The sequence below is a fragment of the Motacilla alba genome, chromosome 18 (genome assembly GCF_015832195.1).
Source record: "Motacilla alba alba isolate MOTALB_02 chromosome 18, Motacilla_alba_V1.0_pri, whole genome shotgun sequence".
Lineage (NCBI taxonomy): Eukaryota > Metazoa > Chordata > Aves > Passeriformes > Motacillidae > Motacilla > Motacilla alba.
The window spans coordinates 1,358,135-1,376,862 of NC_052033.1; the positions used below are offsets into that span (position 1 = coordinate 1,358,135).

The 18,728-nt window shown below is 45.0% G+C and overlaps 1 protein-coding gene across 2 annotated transcripts in view; it reads left to right on the plus strand.

The window, feature by feature from the left end:
• LOC119709291 (SAP30 binding protein) overlaps nt 1–16,592 on the plus strand; it is a 29,367-nt gene extending 12,775 nt beyond the window's left edge. For both annotated transcript variants that reach the window (XM_038156835.1, XM_038156836.1), the window contains 8 exons: nt 3,334–3,376; nt 9,451–9,539; nt 11,948–12,039; nt 12,493–12,553; nt 13,046–13,097; nt 13,485–13,543; nt 14,735–14,819; nt 15,463–16,592. In XM_038156835.1, coding sequence (XP_038012763.1) covers nt 3,334–3,376; nt 9,451–9,539; nt 11,948–12,039; nt 12,493–12,553; nt 13,046–13,097; nt 13,485–13,543; nt 14,735–14,819; nt 15,463–15,644 — 663 coding nt within the window. In that variant the 3' untranslated portion in view covers nt 15,645–16,592. The remainder of the gene's footprint in view (nt 1–3,333; nt 3,377–9,450; nt 9,540–11,947; nt 12,040–12,492; nt 12,554–13,045; nt 13,098–13,484; nt 13,544–14,734; nt 14,820–15,462) is intronic.
• Nucleotides 16,593–18,728: the final 2,136 nt, after the last annotated feature.

An 18,728-nucleotide genomic window follows, 5' to 3' on the forward strand; every position in this document is an offset into this window, starting at 1 on the left:
AATCAGTTCATTGTACTCATCGTGTGTCTCAAACTTAAATTAGCCTAAGGGAGTGTAGAACAGCTCTTGTGTGATTGCTGCACTGAAAGTTTTTAGAACGTTCTGGATCTTTAGTGGATACTCAGAGGTTTGAACAAGACTCCTTAATCCTTGCATCTGCCAAACTTTAGTCAAGTTGTTGATGCTTGCCTCATAGTTTTCAACAGCAAACCGAGCAAATATGAACAAGCACTGGAGAAGTTGGTCATCCGTTTGTATTTTGAAAGCATTTAAGAGGTTTGAAAGCAGCCCAAGTTAATGAAAAGCTGTGTTGATGTCTCCAGCTCGTTCAGGATGGAGCAGTGGGTGGAGGTATGAAGGAACTCATCACTAAGCAAAATTCCTGTCCCTGGGCAGTGAGGTGTGGCTGCAATCCAGGGCTGAACGTGTTTGCTTTTGCTTGGTGTAGCTCTGGGCTCTCTGATGTCTTGGCTGAGGCCTGTGGACGTGGGGACTGGACTTGTTGGAGTGGCTGTGGTGGGAAAGTGTGGGCCAGGGCAAAACAGTGGAGCCTGATAGGACTGGCTTGATTTAGCCTGTTATACATGGGACAGACTCAAAGGATGCAAATTAAAGAAGAAAATTCTGGTTAAAGCAAACTTACTGATGATTCTGGAAGTTCATAGAACATACTATTTAACAGAGCCGACATTTCAGAGATCTTTGTCTAATACAAGGCAGGAGAGGGTTTGGCCATCAAATGATCTCTCAGCATATGAGTTCGTGTTTCATGAGCTGTGTGTTTATGCTTGGTACTAACTCCAGGCATACAGGAGACTTGAAAATGAGCTTCTGGAAAAGTCAGAAATGCAGCACAGCCCCTTGCAAGGCTGTTAGGGCCCAAATAAGTGGGCAGCCTTTTTGGGGCCACGTAGCCCATGTCTAATGCACCCGAATTTGCCTGTGCCACTGGGTTGCTTAAGTGCCTGCTTGACAATATTACTATTTTGGGGGATTATTTCTCTTGCAAGAAGTGGGCAGAAGGAGATGGGAAGCATAATGGAATAATAAATGCAGTGCTAGGTATGGGGAAGACATAGTCTGTCTCTTCCACTTCCTTCTCAGTTCCACTTAAAACTTACAAGAGATGAGAGTGCAGGATGTAATTTAGTCAAGGTTGGAGCTAAAGCAGTTCCCTCCTTTGACCTCAACAAAACATTTGCTTGTTGTTTCAAACCAAGGTGAGAAATAGTTTTAATTATCTATCTAGCAAGTTCCCCCCTGAAAGGGAATGAGCAGCCTCCTGACACTTGTATTTACTGCTGGTGAGTCACTGTATGCGCCTGGACAGATGTTACCTTGCCTCTGCAGCTCTGTGAGCTTCTCCAGCCTCTGTGGTCATCTGGAGTTGTCCTCACAGCCCGTCATTTACCACAGAGTTGCTCCCACTTCTCCAGTGGTGACCTGAAGCTCAGTCTGAACTGCCCATCCACGTCGGTTTGTGGAGAACACAGTCTGGATTCCCTGGATTCCTGTCCAGTGCTCTCACCAAAGAGAACTACTGCTTTGGCATATTTTTTTTTTGCTTTGAAATGTCATGTTCCTGTTTAAATTTTCTGTTTAAATTTTTCTCTGTGATGCTGGGAGAAGAGCCGTTGACGCACACACCAAAGGCATTGTCTCAGAGGGGCTGGAGCTGTGATACTTCAGCCCATCTCAGAGGGGCCTGGGGCCAGCTGGCCTGGGAGAAGATGCATGTTCCTCTGTGTACTTCTTTCTTTTTCTAAAATAGCTTTAGCCTTGTATTTTTGTGATCCAAGTGTACTAATGCAGAAATAGTGCTTTCTTTTTTTTTTTTTTTTTTTTTGTGTCTTCCATGAATGGCTATAAAAAAATGCCCTGTAGCAGTTAGTGCCACACAAAGAATTTGTTTTTCTGCTTCCAGAGGGCTTTGGCTTCTCTGAAAATGGGTCATTTTCAGAGTGAGTTTGGCACAGGCTGTTCCCACATCTGGCTTAGTGACCTCACTGCTTTCTCCTCACCTGATGCACCTCTCACCTGACTGGAAATGGAGAAAAGGAGGGGGTCATGGAGCTGTTACCAAGCAGCAAGGAGGCAGCATTCTGTCAGTGTCAGGTTCAATGAATGGCTTCAGTGTTTGGAGGCACTGAGGAATTTTGGACAAACAGTCCAGTGAGTCACAAAAGGTCTTTGGGAAGGAGGCAGAGGGAGAGGGCAGTGTTGGGATACAGCTGGTACTGTTTCAGAAACTGTATTTGTGCTGAACTTGATATCGCTTGTGACTCTCCTGAGATCTCCCAGAAGCACCAAAATAGTTGGGTGTTGGTCTCAGTATGGTGAAACCATATTGAAGAGTGTCTCATCCTACATAATGCCTCCTGCTCAGCCCACTCTGCTGCAAATGTGCAAATGAGAGGTGTCCTTAATTTCTTTAAGCAGGCAAGGATTAGCTGTGTGCCATCTCCAAACAGAGCACTGCAAGCCAGTGCAGGTTGCTCTTGAGTCCGTGGTAGAGCAGGTTGGCTGTATCACTCCTGAAAAGCGGCAGCAAGTGAACTGACAGTGAGACCATCTTTCTAAAATAGGAGCACAGGATCTGCATCACCAGCACGTTCCCTGGCAGTTTGGTTTGGAGAGGGTTTGTCAGCCAGAGCCCTGCATGGCACAGTGGCAGAGATGAATTTAGCATCACACACTTACATCTGGCAAACCTCTGCAGCCTGGGATCCTGCAGAGCTCTGGGAGCCTCCCAGAGCCTGGAGAGGCTGATCAGGAGCTGCACTGAAGTCCCTGAGCTCTGGCTCTGGGAGCACCTGGGCTGTTGCCACATTGCTCTGGGGAATGCACCAGGCTGATCCTGCTCGGAGCACTGGGAGCTGCACAGAGCTGTGGTTGGCATTCCCAGGACTAAGAGAGTCTCCTGTGGGCTGGATCCAGGCTGTGTTTACCTAACTGTGCTCTAAAACACTGACTCCTGGTTGGTGCCCAGGGCCAGTCACCAAAAATGAAGAATCTATGGTTTGATCTGTTTTGAGGAAAAGCTTTGTGTACAGCAGTTTCTGTGGAATTCCAGAGGAGTTCAGTGTCCAAGACCTGGTGAAATGAAGCCTTAATTCTTTCATTAAATTTAGCTTTGCAAAGAAATGGAGCATCCTGTTAGACTTTGACTTTCCATGGTCCAGACATTGTCCTCTTACCTAATAAATTTGATTTCATTCCTAATTTTTATTCTCTTGTCTCAGAAAAAAGTTGTACCTTTCTAAATAAACAGCGTAGCTTTTTAGGTTGGAGGCATAGCTTCACTAAAATCTGTTTCTTCTTCCTTTTTTTCAGGAATTCTCAGAAGTGGAGAAAAGAGATCCTCAGGAGCTAGTTGGTAAGTTCACTCCAAAGTATTTATTCACAGGTTTTTATTCATGCTAGACCTTGTAACTCCCACTTGGTATAAAAAGCATCTTCCCTCTGCCCTGGCAATGCTGTAGTTTCAATTACTGCCTGAATATTTTCAGCGATCTTTTCTTCTGGGAGAAAGGCTTTATACCTAAAAATATGAAAATAATTTAATGTTTGAAACATGTATGTAAAGGGCAGCATTGGTGTTTTTCTAGATGAGCTTAAAACCAATAGTGTAGCTTTGTCTAGACAGGGTCAGTGGAACCAGGAGTGATGACTTTCTTCTGTGGCTTCCAAAACTCACTAAAAGTATCCCCATTTAAATGTGAGCTTACAGATTTACAGCTGCTGTGCTGACATAGTACTCTATATTTTCTAATAGTTACTAAAACTTGATTTTTGTGACATCTCATTTATTCATTGCACCATTATTAGATTTGGAAAGTCCAGGGTTGCCAGCTTGAAATACAATCCTCTGCTTGGTCTCTTTGGAGCTGCACAGAAACTGCATTTTATATTGCATTTCTGACTGTCTTGAACTGATCCTCTCTTCCTGAGGTTACTCCTGCAGTTGTGTGGTATCATGTAATAATATCATTAAAAACTAATGAGTTTGGAAGTTGCTTCATCTCTCAAATCACTTTGATATTTCAGCCATAAAATGTGGTAAGAGTAAATTAAGATGGTAAATACTCAGGTGCTCATCTGTGACTCCTACAGCAGCCATCACTGAAGTCTGAAATTTATATATCCTTTTTAGTTGGCCTGCCTAGACTTTGCAACTGCTCTATTGGATTTTCTGCCTTTAGAAGCCAAAACTGCTTCAACCAATCTCATCATTAAATGCAGCAGAAATCTTTCACCCATCTACTCACCCTCCTCAAAATGCACCCTGGAAACATGGATGTGACAGCAGCATTTGGGGTAAAAAGTACAGCAAAATCTCTGGAAGCCAGCTGCTCTTTTCCTCTGTGTTTTACATATGGGTGAAGCTGTGCAGTTGGGAAGCACTGTAGTGGGAAGTCCTTTCTTAATGAAGGTGCAAGGATCAGGTTACAATTCTGTTAGTCCCCTTTTCCCACAGTGGCTGCCCAGACTGGATTTCTTTGTCTCACCATGGCCCAGACTTGCACATGATTTTAAAAGCAGCACAGGGAGCACTTGGTAGTGTCAGAGCTCATGGGTGAACAGTGTTGGAGAGTCTGAGACCTGGGCTGAGGTCTCTGCAATCTTATCTTTAATATCCTTTCCAAACAGCAGTGTGCAGGCTGGCTTTGTGCAGAACCAGGTTATTAGAGGTCAGCATACTTGCCATGCTGGATTCTGTAGGTCTGTTCCATTAGACCATATCTTATCTAGTTGAAAAGGAACTGTTGCAAGAGACTTACAGTTGGAATAATGTAAGAACCACTCCCTTTCTGAAAACTTGGACTTTCACAGTTAAAATTCTTTAATGGAAAAAGGTGCAAGATTTTCTGACACAAAGTGAGTAACTGCTCCAATCTGACACCTCAATTTTGTCTATCAGTCTATGGAAATCAAGGTCCTCCTTGGACAGTTTTCCACAACTGCTTCTTGCATTAAAAGAGTACAGGCCTGCCCTTCTCTGAAGATAACCCTACATTTTTCTGCATCACCTTTAATAAAGTCTGTGATTGTGCAGTTGCTTAAGTATTAAATAAATGCAGGCTCCTGTCAAAAGCACTGTTTGTGTTTTACCTCCCCGGATGCACAATAACGTTGGAGCAGCTCTGGGATGGGGAGCCAGCTGGGATCCATCTTTTTCACTGCTCTTTTTTTTGTTGTTGTTGTTGTTGTTCCCCCCCCCCCCGCCCGTGAGGCTTCCAGCTGGATCCATTCCCTGGTGTGCTTAGTGCATGCTAGGTGAGCAATGGAGTTGGCACAAAGAAAACTATAGGGATGAGCTGCTGGGAGGGGCACGGCTGTCCTGACTTATGCCAAAGTAGTGACTACATAATCAATGGCTGACAGAATGAGAGGGAAGGTTTCAGCCCCCTGGTTGAGAAGGAAATATGTGTGAAGCTTATTTTCATAGATTTCTACATCAGCGTTGTCCTTTGGGGCTTTTTGTACCACTCTGAGTTCATGGTGCTGCCACAATCTTGCATTTGCTGTTTCCTGTAGCCTAGCCTTGCAAAATAATCCTTGAAGGATGTAGGGTTTTTTTGCCCTGAAGTTCTTTGCAGCATGGTTGTTTACCTTTTGGATCGTAAGAAGTGTTCTCTCCAGCCCTTGGGATATCTAAGCACAAAGTCAGTGTTCATAAGAGCAGAAAGTATGGCTGAGTTGCAGGTCTCCCTCTGCATTTCTCAGCCCACGGAGCAGAAAGGGACCTGGTGTCCTTCCATGGATGGGTGACTCACTGGCATGTTGTTGTTTCCAGTTCTTCCCTCTGATTTGGCTGTTCTGGTGCCAGGAAATCAGAACCCCCCCCCACCCTGGTTTATGCCAAGCAGCCTTGACTGGAGTGCCAGGGAATGCAGTTGTAGAGAGCAGGCACTACTGGTTTGCATGTCTCCAGGGGAAGCCCTTGTTGCTCTGATCACCTTTTCCTTGTTTGGTTTTGGTTTTTGGTTTTTTTGTGGGTTGCTTTTTTTTTTTCTTTCTTTTTTTTTTTTTTTTTTTATAGTGTGACCTTTAGAAAGAAACTGGCACCTGAACTGCCTCTAATCCCTTGTGGCTGCTTCAAACACAGCATATAAGTGACCCCTGAAAGGGACAGGAGTTCTTCATCCCACCTGGGAGCAGGATTAATCCAAGAGCCATGATCCATACTGTGTGTGTCCTGTGCAGCCAGCTCCTGTGCTCTCTGTTCTTTTGGTTTTCTCTGCACTAGGAAAACATTCCTACCCATCTGTAGGAAACAAAATTCCTGTGTGCTCTCTGACAATGTCTCCAGCACAGCCTTTGGACTGAGAGCAGTCATTTCCTTCTGGAAGTGGAGCTCACAGTTTGCACTGTGCCACTTTCTCTCCTGCTTTGCAGATTTGTCTCCTGCTATTGGGTATAGGTCAATAATCCATCTATCTCAGACTGTAACACATTAAATGTAGCATTTCCATTTAGTTTTTTGCCTTACCAAGATCTGGTGAGCAAATACCCTTCACTGACTGCTGAGATGCTGTCTTTGCAAGATAATATTTGTTTGTGCTTTGGCCTGCTGTGCATGGCCTGGGAGCAGAGCAGTGGCTCTCCTTTACCACAGTGCATGTGCTGACTGCACAAAAAGCTACAAACACCTATTGCTTGTGCTGATGAAGGTTTTAATTTTTAGGGCAGCTTGTAGAAGGAGAATGCACAGACTAAGCACCAGCAGCAGTGTCCTTTAGCAGCAGGAAGCTTTCAGGGGCAGTGGCCCCTGCTTTCTTGAACCCCCATCTGACTCAGGGGATCTGCTTCACAGCCTTAGTTCTTTGTCAAGACTGAGAATCTGTTTGGGGAAGATATTTACTTACTGTGAGCCAGTATCTGGGTGTGCCTGGAGTGATTAATTGTGCCAACAGCCACTTCCTGAGGTCCACACTTGGAGATCCTCTAGGCTGTGAGCCTGCAAATCACTGGGCAAATTAGGGGCTGAGGCCAGTGTCACTGCGTGTGACTCATGTCAAAGTAAAACTTTGGTCTTGACAGGAATAACAGGATGCACAGAGCAGTTGGATGTATCCTGTGAGGACACACCTTGTTGTGAGCTGTTCATCTGCAGTTACTGCTGTAGACGTGGTGGAAAGCTGCCCTTGGAACTTGGAAAGCACAAAATGCTTTATACAGGAGTGTGTGGCCACACATGCAAATGCCAGGATTCTAATCCCAGCTGCCCTTTCCTCTAGGGAAAGATTTGGTGAGAAGATGCTATGGAATCAGCCATTCTGTCTGTGTGGGGAGCAAGTTTGAGGACTGCTGGAGGGCATGGATAATTTGTACTTCCTTATTGTAAATAAGCCCAACGGGGTTACACTCACCCTTAAACTCACCCTTTTCTTCCCAATGATGTGGCACCTCAGTCTTGCTGTAAAGTGATGAAATAACTGAGTAATGCTGCAAGTTTGTGCTCAGTTTGTGAGGTGCACGTCCTGCCTTGCTGCTGGCAGTGCTCAGCTGCCTCCAGCTCTGGTGGGATTGAAGGAGGCAAAGATTCCTTAGTTCCAGCTCCTTGTAAACCATTAAAAGATGCTTTCCCCCATAATGTTGATAAAGGATTATTTTAACAAGGCTCAAACAAAAGAGGAAATGAGCACCAAACTTGAAAAGTCATGCATCAAAATATATTATCTCATTGGGAGCTCTTGTTCTGTTTCCAAAATTATTTATTTTTCAAGGGGGCTTTGAATGGATTACTGAAGATATTCTTATGACTTTGACTTTTTTTGCTGGTAAAACAGAGGCCCTGCCCAGAGTTCCTGAGTTTATATGAGCACACAGTTCCCCTTCTCATAAATGTTTCTCTGTGGCTCATCTGCAAAGACAAGGGAGCCTGTGGGATGCGTAACGTGGAGCTAGGCTTGATTTTTTTCTTTTTTCAGGTGCTTTCTTTGCCTTATGAAATCTGGATTTAATGGTCTTTTTTTTTTTTAATGCTTCTGCTGTGAACCTCTTAAGCCACTAATCAGCTTTTACCTTTCCCAGCAAGCCTTATGTGCTGTGTATTATCCACATTTCTGTGTCTGCCGCTGTCTTTCTGGGGTTTCCTGAAGCTCTAATTAACCCAGAGGCCTCTCCAAGCCACCAGCAGCTGTAACCTGTAACAAAAGTGTGCCTTGTTGTCAGGGAGCTCCCTTTGCCTGCCTTTCTTTGGGGACTCTGGCAAGCTTTCCTCCTTCCATAAAGGCTCCCACTTGGTAAATGCCAAAGGACACTTTTTGTTCGTTTCTGGCAACTGCTGAAGAATTTAACCCTCAGCAACATCTTGATCAAATAGAACGAGTGGTCGCCTGCCAGCTTTTCCTCTCCAAAGGATCTTGTCCTTAGTGCTTCGCATTTTTACAAAGGACATGGAAACTGTAGCAGCAGTGATCGTGTGTGGTGGTGTTTATCTGTAGCCTCAGCTCTCCAGGGTTCCAGCAGCCCTGTCTGGCCTTTGGGCCCTCCTGGCCTTTATCCAGAGGAGCTGAACTCTGGGTGCTGGAGTTGTAGCTCGGGGAGCTTTACTGAGGAATGTGTAACTGAGGAGCTGCACATGTGAAAAGCTTGGTTGATGTGACTTGTGTGCTGCTCTCAGGTCTCTTATCCACTACAGAGCAACTCTGGGATGTGTTCCCTGGACAAATTATGCTTGAAAACAATCCCAGCTGCTTAAATGGGACACAAATCTCTGTTCCAAGGCTTGGCCAGAGAGCTGCCTGGGTTTCCCATAATAGTGGGAAAGTAGCAAGCAATGGGGGGAAATGTGGCAGTTTCTTTTGCTGATAACTCTGTAAACTAATCTTTATAGGTCAATCAGGTGCTTTAGTAGTATATCCCAGTACAAACAGCTGTGGAAATTTGGCAATCTGGACTGGGCTGTTCCCAGTCCTGCAGGACGAGTTGTTCTTTCTAGCAATAGTCTGTCTCTGTAAGCAAAGATCAAAGTACCTGTTAAGGAAGTGTTAACTTAAGGATGAAATGTAATTTCTTGTGGTTAACTCTTGACAGCCTTGGGGAGCATTGTTCTCTCCTTGAGCCATTTTGGTTCATCCAGGTATGTCCTGAACTAAATATTCACCAAGTGATTATCTTCCCCAAAATGGCAAAGAGCCAAACTGCATAAAATTGATCCTGTGCTCCACCACATGCATGGTCCCATTCTCTCTCCAGGAGTGTAGGTATCAATAAAACAAGCATCACATCCCTCTTCTAATGACCCAACCTTCAGGTTCTTTAGTTACTTCTTGCTCAGCACCTTGAAAACACCACAAGTACCAGTTGTCAGCATTGTCATCACCTTTGCCCTGGGTTCATAATGAAGGAGTAGTGCTGACATAAAAGACATAAATCTAATTAGTTTTATGGCTGAAATTCCCATCAGTAGTTCCAGAACTCATCCCAGTTTGCTGTCTCCAGCTTCTTTTTCAGAGAGAGTGCGGAACATGTCTCCAGATGAGATCAAAATCCCTCCTGAGCCTCCTGGCAGATGTTCTAACCAATTGCAGGTTGGTATAAGTCCACTTCATTTTTTTTAATTTTTTTTCTTTTAAGATTTGCAGTTCAGGGCATATTTGGGAACCCTGCTCAGTAATTTTGCACAAGGCAAAGCTCCAGCATTAAAGCTGGGTTTTACCACACTGCATTTATGAATGTACTCTGTTAATGCTTTAGGCTTTACAGCAGTTCTAGTTTAGGAATCTCAAAGTAGCTTTAAGCTGCTTTCCAGCCTCCGTGGGTTAATTATGCTTTAAAACAGCTCTTGATGCCAGCAGTGACACAGAAGCAATGTTTACTGTCAGGGCTGCTTTTCTCTTACCTCAGCAAATTCAGCTCCCTAGCAAAGAACAAATTGTTTTTCTATACGGGCCCGAAATCCCCTAAACTGGAATAGTTGAGGCAGCAGTGCCTGGATTCCTTTTCCACCTACATGTCTCTGGATGGTAAACATTTAGAGGGAAGGCTGGTAGCTTAGAGGCAACAAAAGAACACAAACACATGTTTTCTCTGGTGCACACCCAAATAACAGCAGTGACCAAGTTTGCAATAACCTTCTGTGTTCTCCTCATGGAGTGCAAATGAAAGAGCAGGGACTGCTGTCTCCTAACACACACTTGAGTTTTAACTCTGGTTTTCTGCCCAGCAGAAATACAAGAACCACTCCTGGCCTGCTCTATAAAGTAGCCCCTGACATGCAGTGGTGATTCAGAGTGACTCACCATCCAGATGATGCTTTCTTCTCCACACACTGTACCTGGGCACACCCAAACCTCCTCTAGTGCTGTAGGAGGATTTTACTGTTCTGACATCAATGAACTGGAGTGTGTTAGACCTGAGGAATGCACAGAGCTTGACAGGGTAGACAGAATAAAGCAGAATTTCTCCCCTTTGACAGAAGTTTAGTGTGTTACATCAAAGGAGAGCTTGTCCTCTGTTGGCAGGTCAAACCACATCTTAGAGCACTTAGAGCAAGGAGATGGGATTGTTCCTTAGAAATGCAAAATGTTCTGGGCTTTTCACTTGGTGGTTTGCTCTTTTGTCAAATTTTTCCTCTGATAAACTGTATTTTGAAGTCTGCCAAAGGGAGGATTTCTTATTGTAAATTTGACTGAGTAGTTGCCCATCTGTGGACTTGGGGAACGTCATTGCTACTCCATGGGGAGGGGATAAAAGGGAACACCTGTTCAATCATTTCTACTCCCCAGATTCACCTTTTTGCAGTTTGTTCCTTCAAACCTCACAATGTATTGCTGGACGTGGAGATGGTGTCATTTCCTCTTGCTGATTTTGTGACAACCTGATGAAAATTTATCTTATAAAAGTTTTCTTAAGGTCGTTGAGTTTCATATCAGCTCTTAACAATCCTCCTTTATTCAGGCTGCAGCAAGCCCTCAGACAATAGTCAGCTCTGTGTTTGACTGTCCAGGGAGGGAGACATGAAGTGACTTATCCAGAAACAACAAAGGAAAATTGACTCAGCTTCTCCCATCCTGAAAGACTGAAGGCCCAGCTCTGGTCTTGTTTTATGTGCTTCTTGTACATGAGAAATTTCTGTCATAAAGATGATGGAAATTACTGAGGATATTTTAGCAGTACTACTTAACTCTGCCTGAAAGCTCCTGCCTCTGCTGTCCCTTCACCATCACCAGAGTAGGAATACTTTTATGTGCTTTCATCTACCTTACTGAAGAAGGAAAAAAATTATGTTTGATTTGAAATCTTGAGCCTTTTTGGAGAGTAGACTGCTTGACATCTACAGCCTGGGTCAGTTAAGTGGCCTTTGGCACGGGCTTGTGCCTTGTGGGTGATGTGCAGAGAGAAGCTGATTCCATCTGACTGGTACCAAAGCAGGGATTTATGAGCACATTGTTCCTAAGAGCATTTGGCTGCTGTGGGCACCCCCAGCAATACCTGATGATCACTCTGGGTTTAGTTCTCCTGCAGAACTTGGCTCTGGCCCTGCCTGGCTAACAGATGAGCAGGAACTTTGCCCTGTGGGCAGTGTAGCCCAGCTGCTGTGTCTCAGGTGCTCACCTGAGGCTGCAGGTGGATGTTGGTGGTTGCTGTGAGTTGTGGGGGAATCTCTGGATTACAGAATTGGCTTTTCTGTGTCGTGGCTGTGAAGGGAAACAACAGCCTGGGAAGGAGGAGTCTGTGCCTTGTATGCAGATCTTTAATCACTAAAGCCCTCAGTAAGTGCAAAGATAATTCCTTTACCAATCTGATAGTTCATGAAGGTACTTCAGACATTCAAGGAGTAAGTGTCTCTTGAGCAGCCTGGTCCTGTTGTAAAGGTGAAATCCTAGCTCTGTTCAAGGAGGTCACTGGTTCAGTTGGCTTCTTTCCACATGTACAGGAGTCAGCTGGTGTGCTGCTCCTTTTCATCCTGGCTCACCCTATAATCTTTCTCCTGTAGGATAAAATTCAAAAGCTGTATGAGAGGAAAGTGAAAGAGGGCATGGATATGAACTACATCATCCAGAGGAAAAAGGAATTTCGCAATCCCAGGTGAGCCACCATCTTTTCATGTGACCACAGCACCACAGAGTGAATTTGAAGAATTTTCTTCTTTGTTGGAATTGTCAGAGAAGGATCCTGAACAGGAAGGATTACTGCTTACAAATTGTCTTTCTCAATTTTGTGACTGAAACAGTAAAACTCTTCTTTGTGTTTGGTGAAGCAGCAGCTAGAGTTGGTGTGTTGGTTAGATTTTAAATGAAGGCTCAGGATGAAGTACTTCAGAAGATGTGACTGTTCTGGGAGCTGGGAGATGTTTTGGGGAATAGGAAATACTGTGGATAATGGTATGCCACATCCATCATAGCAGGTGTAGCTTCCCAGGTTCTCATTTCACTTTGTAGTGTGAAGAGGTGACAACCTCTCTCTGTTGGCACATCTGAAACACTTCTGTTCCCTTCTACCTCCCTGGTTCTGTTCTGACCTCTTGCTTTTCCTTTGCAGCATCTATGAAAAGCTGATCCAGTTTTGTTCCATTGATGAACTTGGTACAAATTATCCGAAGGTGAGGGGCAGTGCTTTGACTGGAAAAGGAGTGGGTAAAGGTAACACAGAGATGTAAAGTCTCACCTCAGGCTTTCTTGAGCCTGCTTGCTTAGAGGTCTTGTAATGCAACCTCAGTCTGAGCCTCTGCAGTGAAGTGAACATTTTTGTGTAGCACTAAGCCTCAGTGTCTCAACCTTTGCTACAATGATTCTGCACAAAAACTGCTGAAGTGTGGAGCTCTGAATGGAACTCCTTGAGGGGGGAAAGGAGCTGAGTAACAGAAAAATGCATGACTTACCCCTGCATCTTTTTTGCTTCAAAGCTGTTTCTTCATTCACAACAGAACACGGTCCCATAATAGAAGGTCTGATGGGATACAGGAAGAAATCAGTCATGATGCTCATTGTCACCTCTGATTATCATCAGAGAACAGAAATACATGAAGCATTTTTGCACTGGGTTTTGTGTTTCTGTGGGAATAGCCATAATCTGGTTTATTTCTTTTTTTCAGGACATGTTTGATCCTCATGGCTGGTCAGAGGATTCATATTATGAGGCACTAGGTAATTCCAGGAAGTCTCTTTTTTATCCTAGCTTAGGTCTTTGTGGTTTGTACTTAATTAACTGCACTGGAGTTTTCACTTAATGTATAAATGAGAAATCATCACATGCTGCTCTTTAATGACTCCATTCTGGTTGGATGTGCCTGAATGTTATTGATGCTTCATCAGTTTGGAAAGGCTTTTTAAATTGGTTCTGCAATGTTTTCGTCTCTCAAATTACTAAATTAGTGCTGCAATGCTTTGATTAAAAAGCAGCAGTTGCTTTCATGGCAGTTTAATTTTTCTATATAGAATTTGAATATTTTTTTTTTTTATCATGGGAAGTGTGGGAATAAGAACTGTTGAGTTCTACTGTTCTTAGTGCTTCACATCTTTGCTCTTTCTCAGCTAAAGCCCAGAAGATCGAGATGGACAAACTGGAGAAGGCCAAGAAGGAACGCACAAAGGTACCTGCTCAAAACCTAAAGAGATGCAGGTGCAGGGCTTTTGTTTCTTTCCCTGCTGGATTTCATTCTATTGCTTTGCTATTTCTGTGCTAAAACTGCTTGTTATATCCCAGATCTCTCCTTTCTTCTTGCATGTCTTTTCCCAAACTTCACAGATCAAGTTATTTGCTCTTCCTTATAGGTCCATTTATAGGTTGTTTATTCCACTGGATTTCCTGCTGTTTGTCAGTATTTTTAAACCAGAACTCTAAAAATGGCATTCAGTAAGTCAGATACAGGCAAGATAATGAATAAAGAGCAGCTTTTCCCTTAATTTATGACATTTTGCCTGGTGCCTAGCCTAGTTAAAGCTTAATTTCCTCACCATGTCTCAGTGTGACACAATACCTGTTGTCTGTTCTCTGTGATATTAACTTGTTGCATCCAATTTCCAGAAAAACCGGGTCTATTTTAACTTTGTGCATTTTGTGACAAGCCCAGTTATTCTTAGATATGCCCCAAAAAGAACAGAGAGGCTTTGGAAGAGATATCATTCCTGTCCTATGTTTCCTTTAAGCCAGTGGCTGGCATTAGAACCTGTCTAATGTTAGAGATTTGCCACCTAAGCTGCAGAAGGCTCCTTCCATCTCCAGTACATGGAGGGTTTTTCGTGCAGTGCATGCTGTGTCTTGCTGCTTGTTTTGGTTTTTTGCACAGTAACCCAGGTATCTGATCATGCCCTTGCCCAGATCTGCAGTTCTGAGGCTGCAGTGCTGTTGGAGCTCCTGTTGCCAGGGTTCCTGCTGTGGTGCAGCGCAATAAATTCTACAAGCAGGGACTTGCCTTGCATGTTCCTTAAAGGAAAATGAATATGAGCTTCTAACTATATAAATACAGAGTTAAATGACCAGGATCTGTCCTGTCTGAGCTGTATCAAATCTTGTGCTTGTACCAATAGACAAACACATTTATATTGTATCAGGCTTAGGAGCTGGGTTGCAGCTTAATTAATCCTTAATTCTCATGGCCTGAGGTCTGTGTCTTCCTTCCCACATGATGGGCAGCTCAGAGGCCAGTCCAGTGTCTTACATCACACTAAAACCGTTTTAAAAAAACTTAGAGAGGTGCTATGGGTTAAAAAAAGGTCTGTGTATCTTAACAATCCATTTTTTTATTTTCTACTCTTTCTCCCATGTGTTTCTCCCTTCCCAGATTGAATTTGTGACTGGCACTAAAAAGGGTACAACGACAAGTGCTGCTTCCACAACCACCACAACATCCAGCACCACTGTGGGAGGTAAAGAACAGCTGTGAATGTACCCCTTAAGCTGCAGTAATGCTGGGATTAGTGCTTCCTGAAACCTGAAGGCTCCCTTCTGATCCTGTAGATAATGCAAGGGAGTGTTTCTGCTGAGGAGTGTTGGACTAGCTTTCCTCTAGTCCCTGTAGTCCATGGCTGTCCTTCTGGAATGGAAGACTGGGGCCAGGTGGGATAGTGAAGAGACTTATTAGTGGGTCAAGAAGCCTGCTGCTGTCTGTGGTTGTAGAGTATTCCTGGGACTGCTAGATTTTGAGATTTGGAAACACTGGCAGTCATTCTCCTGCCTTGGAAACTGAGGGGAAGGGACAAAAACCAATGGAGGCCTGTAGCTGAGCAAGTGGGATACATGTGCTCTGTTGAAATAGAATCTGCTTTGGGGCAGGGAGTGATCCTGTCTCCCCTTTTGCTGGAGTTCAGGTCTAGAGTCCTGGTACCCCAAGAGAAAAGTTGCCTTTCCTCCTCAGTACTTACTGCCAGTCTATCCTGAAATTAGTGTAAGGGGAAGCTGTCTAGTCAAGCAGTGGGATATTAAGGATTGACAAGACAGAGTGTCAAGAAGGGATTGGTGACCTCCAGTGTAATGCTAATCCTTGTGTGCTTGGTTTAATCAAATTCACAGATGCCCAGAAGAGGAAGAGCAAGTGGGATTCTGCCATCCCCGTAACAACGATAGCTCAGCCCACCATCCTCACCACCACTGCAACCCTGCCAGGTGTTGTCACAGTGACAACCAGTGCCAGTGGCTCCAAAACCACGGTGATCTCAGCTGTGGGCACCATTGTAAAAAAGGCCAAGCAGTGACTGCTGTGCTGGGCCTGGAATCTTGGACTTGTTTGTCACTGAAGCCATTGTCCTTGGAAGGGAGGGGTGGATTTCTCCTTTGGTAAAAGATGACAAGATTCTTTGAAGCAGCCCACAGTTCCCCTTTGGAAGGCTGGGGGCAGGAGCAGGATGCCAGCTGTGTGCCCACAGGAATGGACCTCTGCCCACCATGCCTCTGCCTTTGCTTGCTGGGGGAAGACCCAGGCTGCCTATGTTGTGCTGGAGGAAGGTGGCATCTGGAGTCAGCTTGTAAAAGTTTGCTTATTAATTACTGCATTGAGGTCTTACCTACCTGCAAGTTTGTTTTAAGGGGGAAAAGGAAAATAAATTAAAAGGGCAAGCAGTGAAAGACTGTCAGTGTTACCCCTGTGTGTTCCAGGTGGTGCTCCAGGGCTGGCTGCAGCCTGTGTAGGTGCCTCCCTCCAGAATCAGCTCAGCTGTGAGGGAGTTGAAGCAGAGACAACCACTCAGTGTCCACGTCCAGATGTGTAGCAGAGACTTGAAGCAAACTACATCAGTGAGTGTAGGCTCACTCTTTGTTCTAGCACTGACCCCTGTACCCCGTGCTCTCTGTGTAGATTTTAGTGACCACACGTGAAACTGTAGAACTCTTGAGGAAACTGTGCTGGAACATCCTGTTTCCATCTCACAGGGATGGAGATTTCTATGCAGAACCCTCAAGCTGTTGAGGTTTGATTTCTGAGCTCACTTGCAAAGACCTGTGCAGAAACACTTCCATTGCCACGGAATGAGGTTGGACAGAAGCAGAGGAGAGTGTCTGATCCTGTCGTGATGTTGTCCATCTTTGTTTTAGCTCGTGATGTTCTGTGAATGCACACATGGCAGTTACTGCTTGCTCCACTGTTGTGAAAAAGTATTTTCAGTTGAAAATTTTGTTGAATAAAAATTGAAGTCTTTTTAAAAAGCCCCTGGTGTCATTGATGTGTCTGCATTTCTTTAGAGTTAAATTTCTACCCAGAGCCTCTTTGTCCTAGTGTATAAAGCAGTGATAGGAGAGATGGTTGCCAGATCAGCAAAAGTGTAAGTTTCTGAGAATTCAGTGGTCTGGGGTTGCTTTTTCTTTTTTTTTTTTTTTCTTTCTGTTTTTTTCTGTATCTTGTGTCAGTCCTGATCAAACTTTGCATTTATGGAGACTTAAGATAAAAATAACAGGTTGATATCCTGGCTTTAGATAATTTTAAAACAGTTAAACACTTTGTCCTGGTAGTCATTTAAGCTTAAAAAAAAAAAAAAAAAGGGCATCTGTGTATCCAGGACCCCTGGAGCAGCAGTTTCCAGACTCCTGCAGCAACAGCTTCTGCAAGAGACCTGCAGGACTGGGCTGTACTCTGGCAGTTCCCTCCTGAGCTCCCAGGAGTCAGTGTTTGCTGTCTGCAGTGGAGAAAGCAGCTTGAAACAGGTGTGATTTAGGTTTGGGGTTTTTCCCCCAGAAAAGGTGGAGTGAGGATGCCAACCCCTGTATAACAAACTTGCAGCCAGTAACTTGCTGCCCTTGTTTGTCTTGCAGGCTGTATCAGAGGTAATAAATAGATGGACACTCAGGTTGGAAACTGCAGATCTGAGGGAAATGCCCTTTTCCCAGCTCTGAAAATGGTATTGGACAGGTTGAGGGCTTGCACTGGGCTGTGGTCAGTCAGTGCCCCAGAGGAGCTGGAGGGAACATCAGGCACACAAGGGTGATGTCCTGGGGAAAAGGATCCTTCCTGGCCTGGGAACCATGGCCTGAAGCCCCCAGACAGGAGTTAGGACTGGTTTGCTTTGGAGCTCTGGCTGTGAACCCTGCTGAGGGCTGGAAGGACCTGCTGAGAGTGTCAGTGCCTAAACAGCCCTCAAGGACTGCCGCTGTGCCCAGTGTGCCCTGAGCAAACTCAGAGCTGACACACAGATAAAGTTCCTTATGCTGCTGCAACAGTGACTGCTCAGGCTGCACTTGTGACTCTGAAAGCTGTAGATACTCTTTCTTACCTCTCCTTCCAAAGGGATGCTAACCATAGCCAGGAGAGTAAAACCAGTCCCATTTTCATCATTCCTTAGTCCAAGAATTACAGTCTCTGCTCCTTGAACACCACAGGGCTTTCTCTCTGCCTATCTCCTTCCTAAGCAGGGGAGTCTCGTAGCTCCAGGAGCTTTGTCTCAGCTGAAACTCCACGTTCAAGTCTGTGTCTCTGCCCCAGCAGAGGCAGGAGAGCTGCAGTAATGAATTCATCCTTGGCAGAGTTGGTTCTGCTCTCCCTCTCCCTTCTGAAGTCTTTTCTTCCACCTCCATGCCCTGAGGTGTTGATTTTCTCTCCTATTTGCTTGTTGTGCTTTAGAGATCTGCCCCGCTTTGATGCTGCTGTGGGAAGGGATTTTGTGTGTTCAGGACTCACTTTTATTTTCTGTCTCACTGGGCGCTGCCAGGCCGAAGGAGCAGGTGGGGAGGGCAGCCCTTGCCAGCCCCACCTCAAACGGTGGAATGGGAGCACCTGAAGCGATGTTTTAGTTGGATTGCTGCTGCACTGTCTGGTTTAGAGATGAACAAAAAATAAAAGAGTCTTCCTTGCCAAGCTTTGGGCCATGCCAAGGCTTTGCTGATGACAGCTCCATCAGTGAGGGAGGTGATGGCTGCAGCCAACACCTGCACAAGCTCTTTTCCAGCTCTTCTCCATTGCAGGGGAGAAGTTAGCTCCTGTGAAGCCCCTCAGACAGGCGGGCTTTGTAATGTGCCCAGAGAGTCATCAAAGGGTATGAGCTGCTCATTCCTGGGGAATGCTGTGAGCCTGGGAAAGCCCAGAGTTGGTACCTGCAGGGAATCACAGGATGGGTGAGGCTGGAAGGGCTGCAGTGGCCCAATCTCTCTGCTCAAGCAGTTTTTCCTGGAGCACTTGGCACAGGGTTGTGTCCAGACAGTTCTGGAATATCTCCAGAGAGGGAGTGAGAAACACAGATCTTCTCAGCAGGGCTCCCCAAAATGTTCAGGTAAATAAATTGCTGTGGAGGCTCAAGACCCCCTGAAAGGGCAACAAAGTTCCCCCAAAGTCTCCTCTTCCCTTTGGGGGGAAC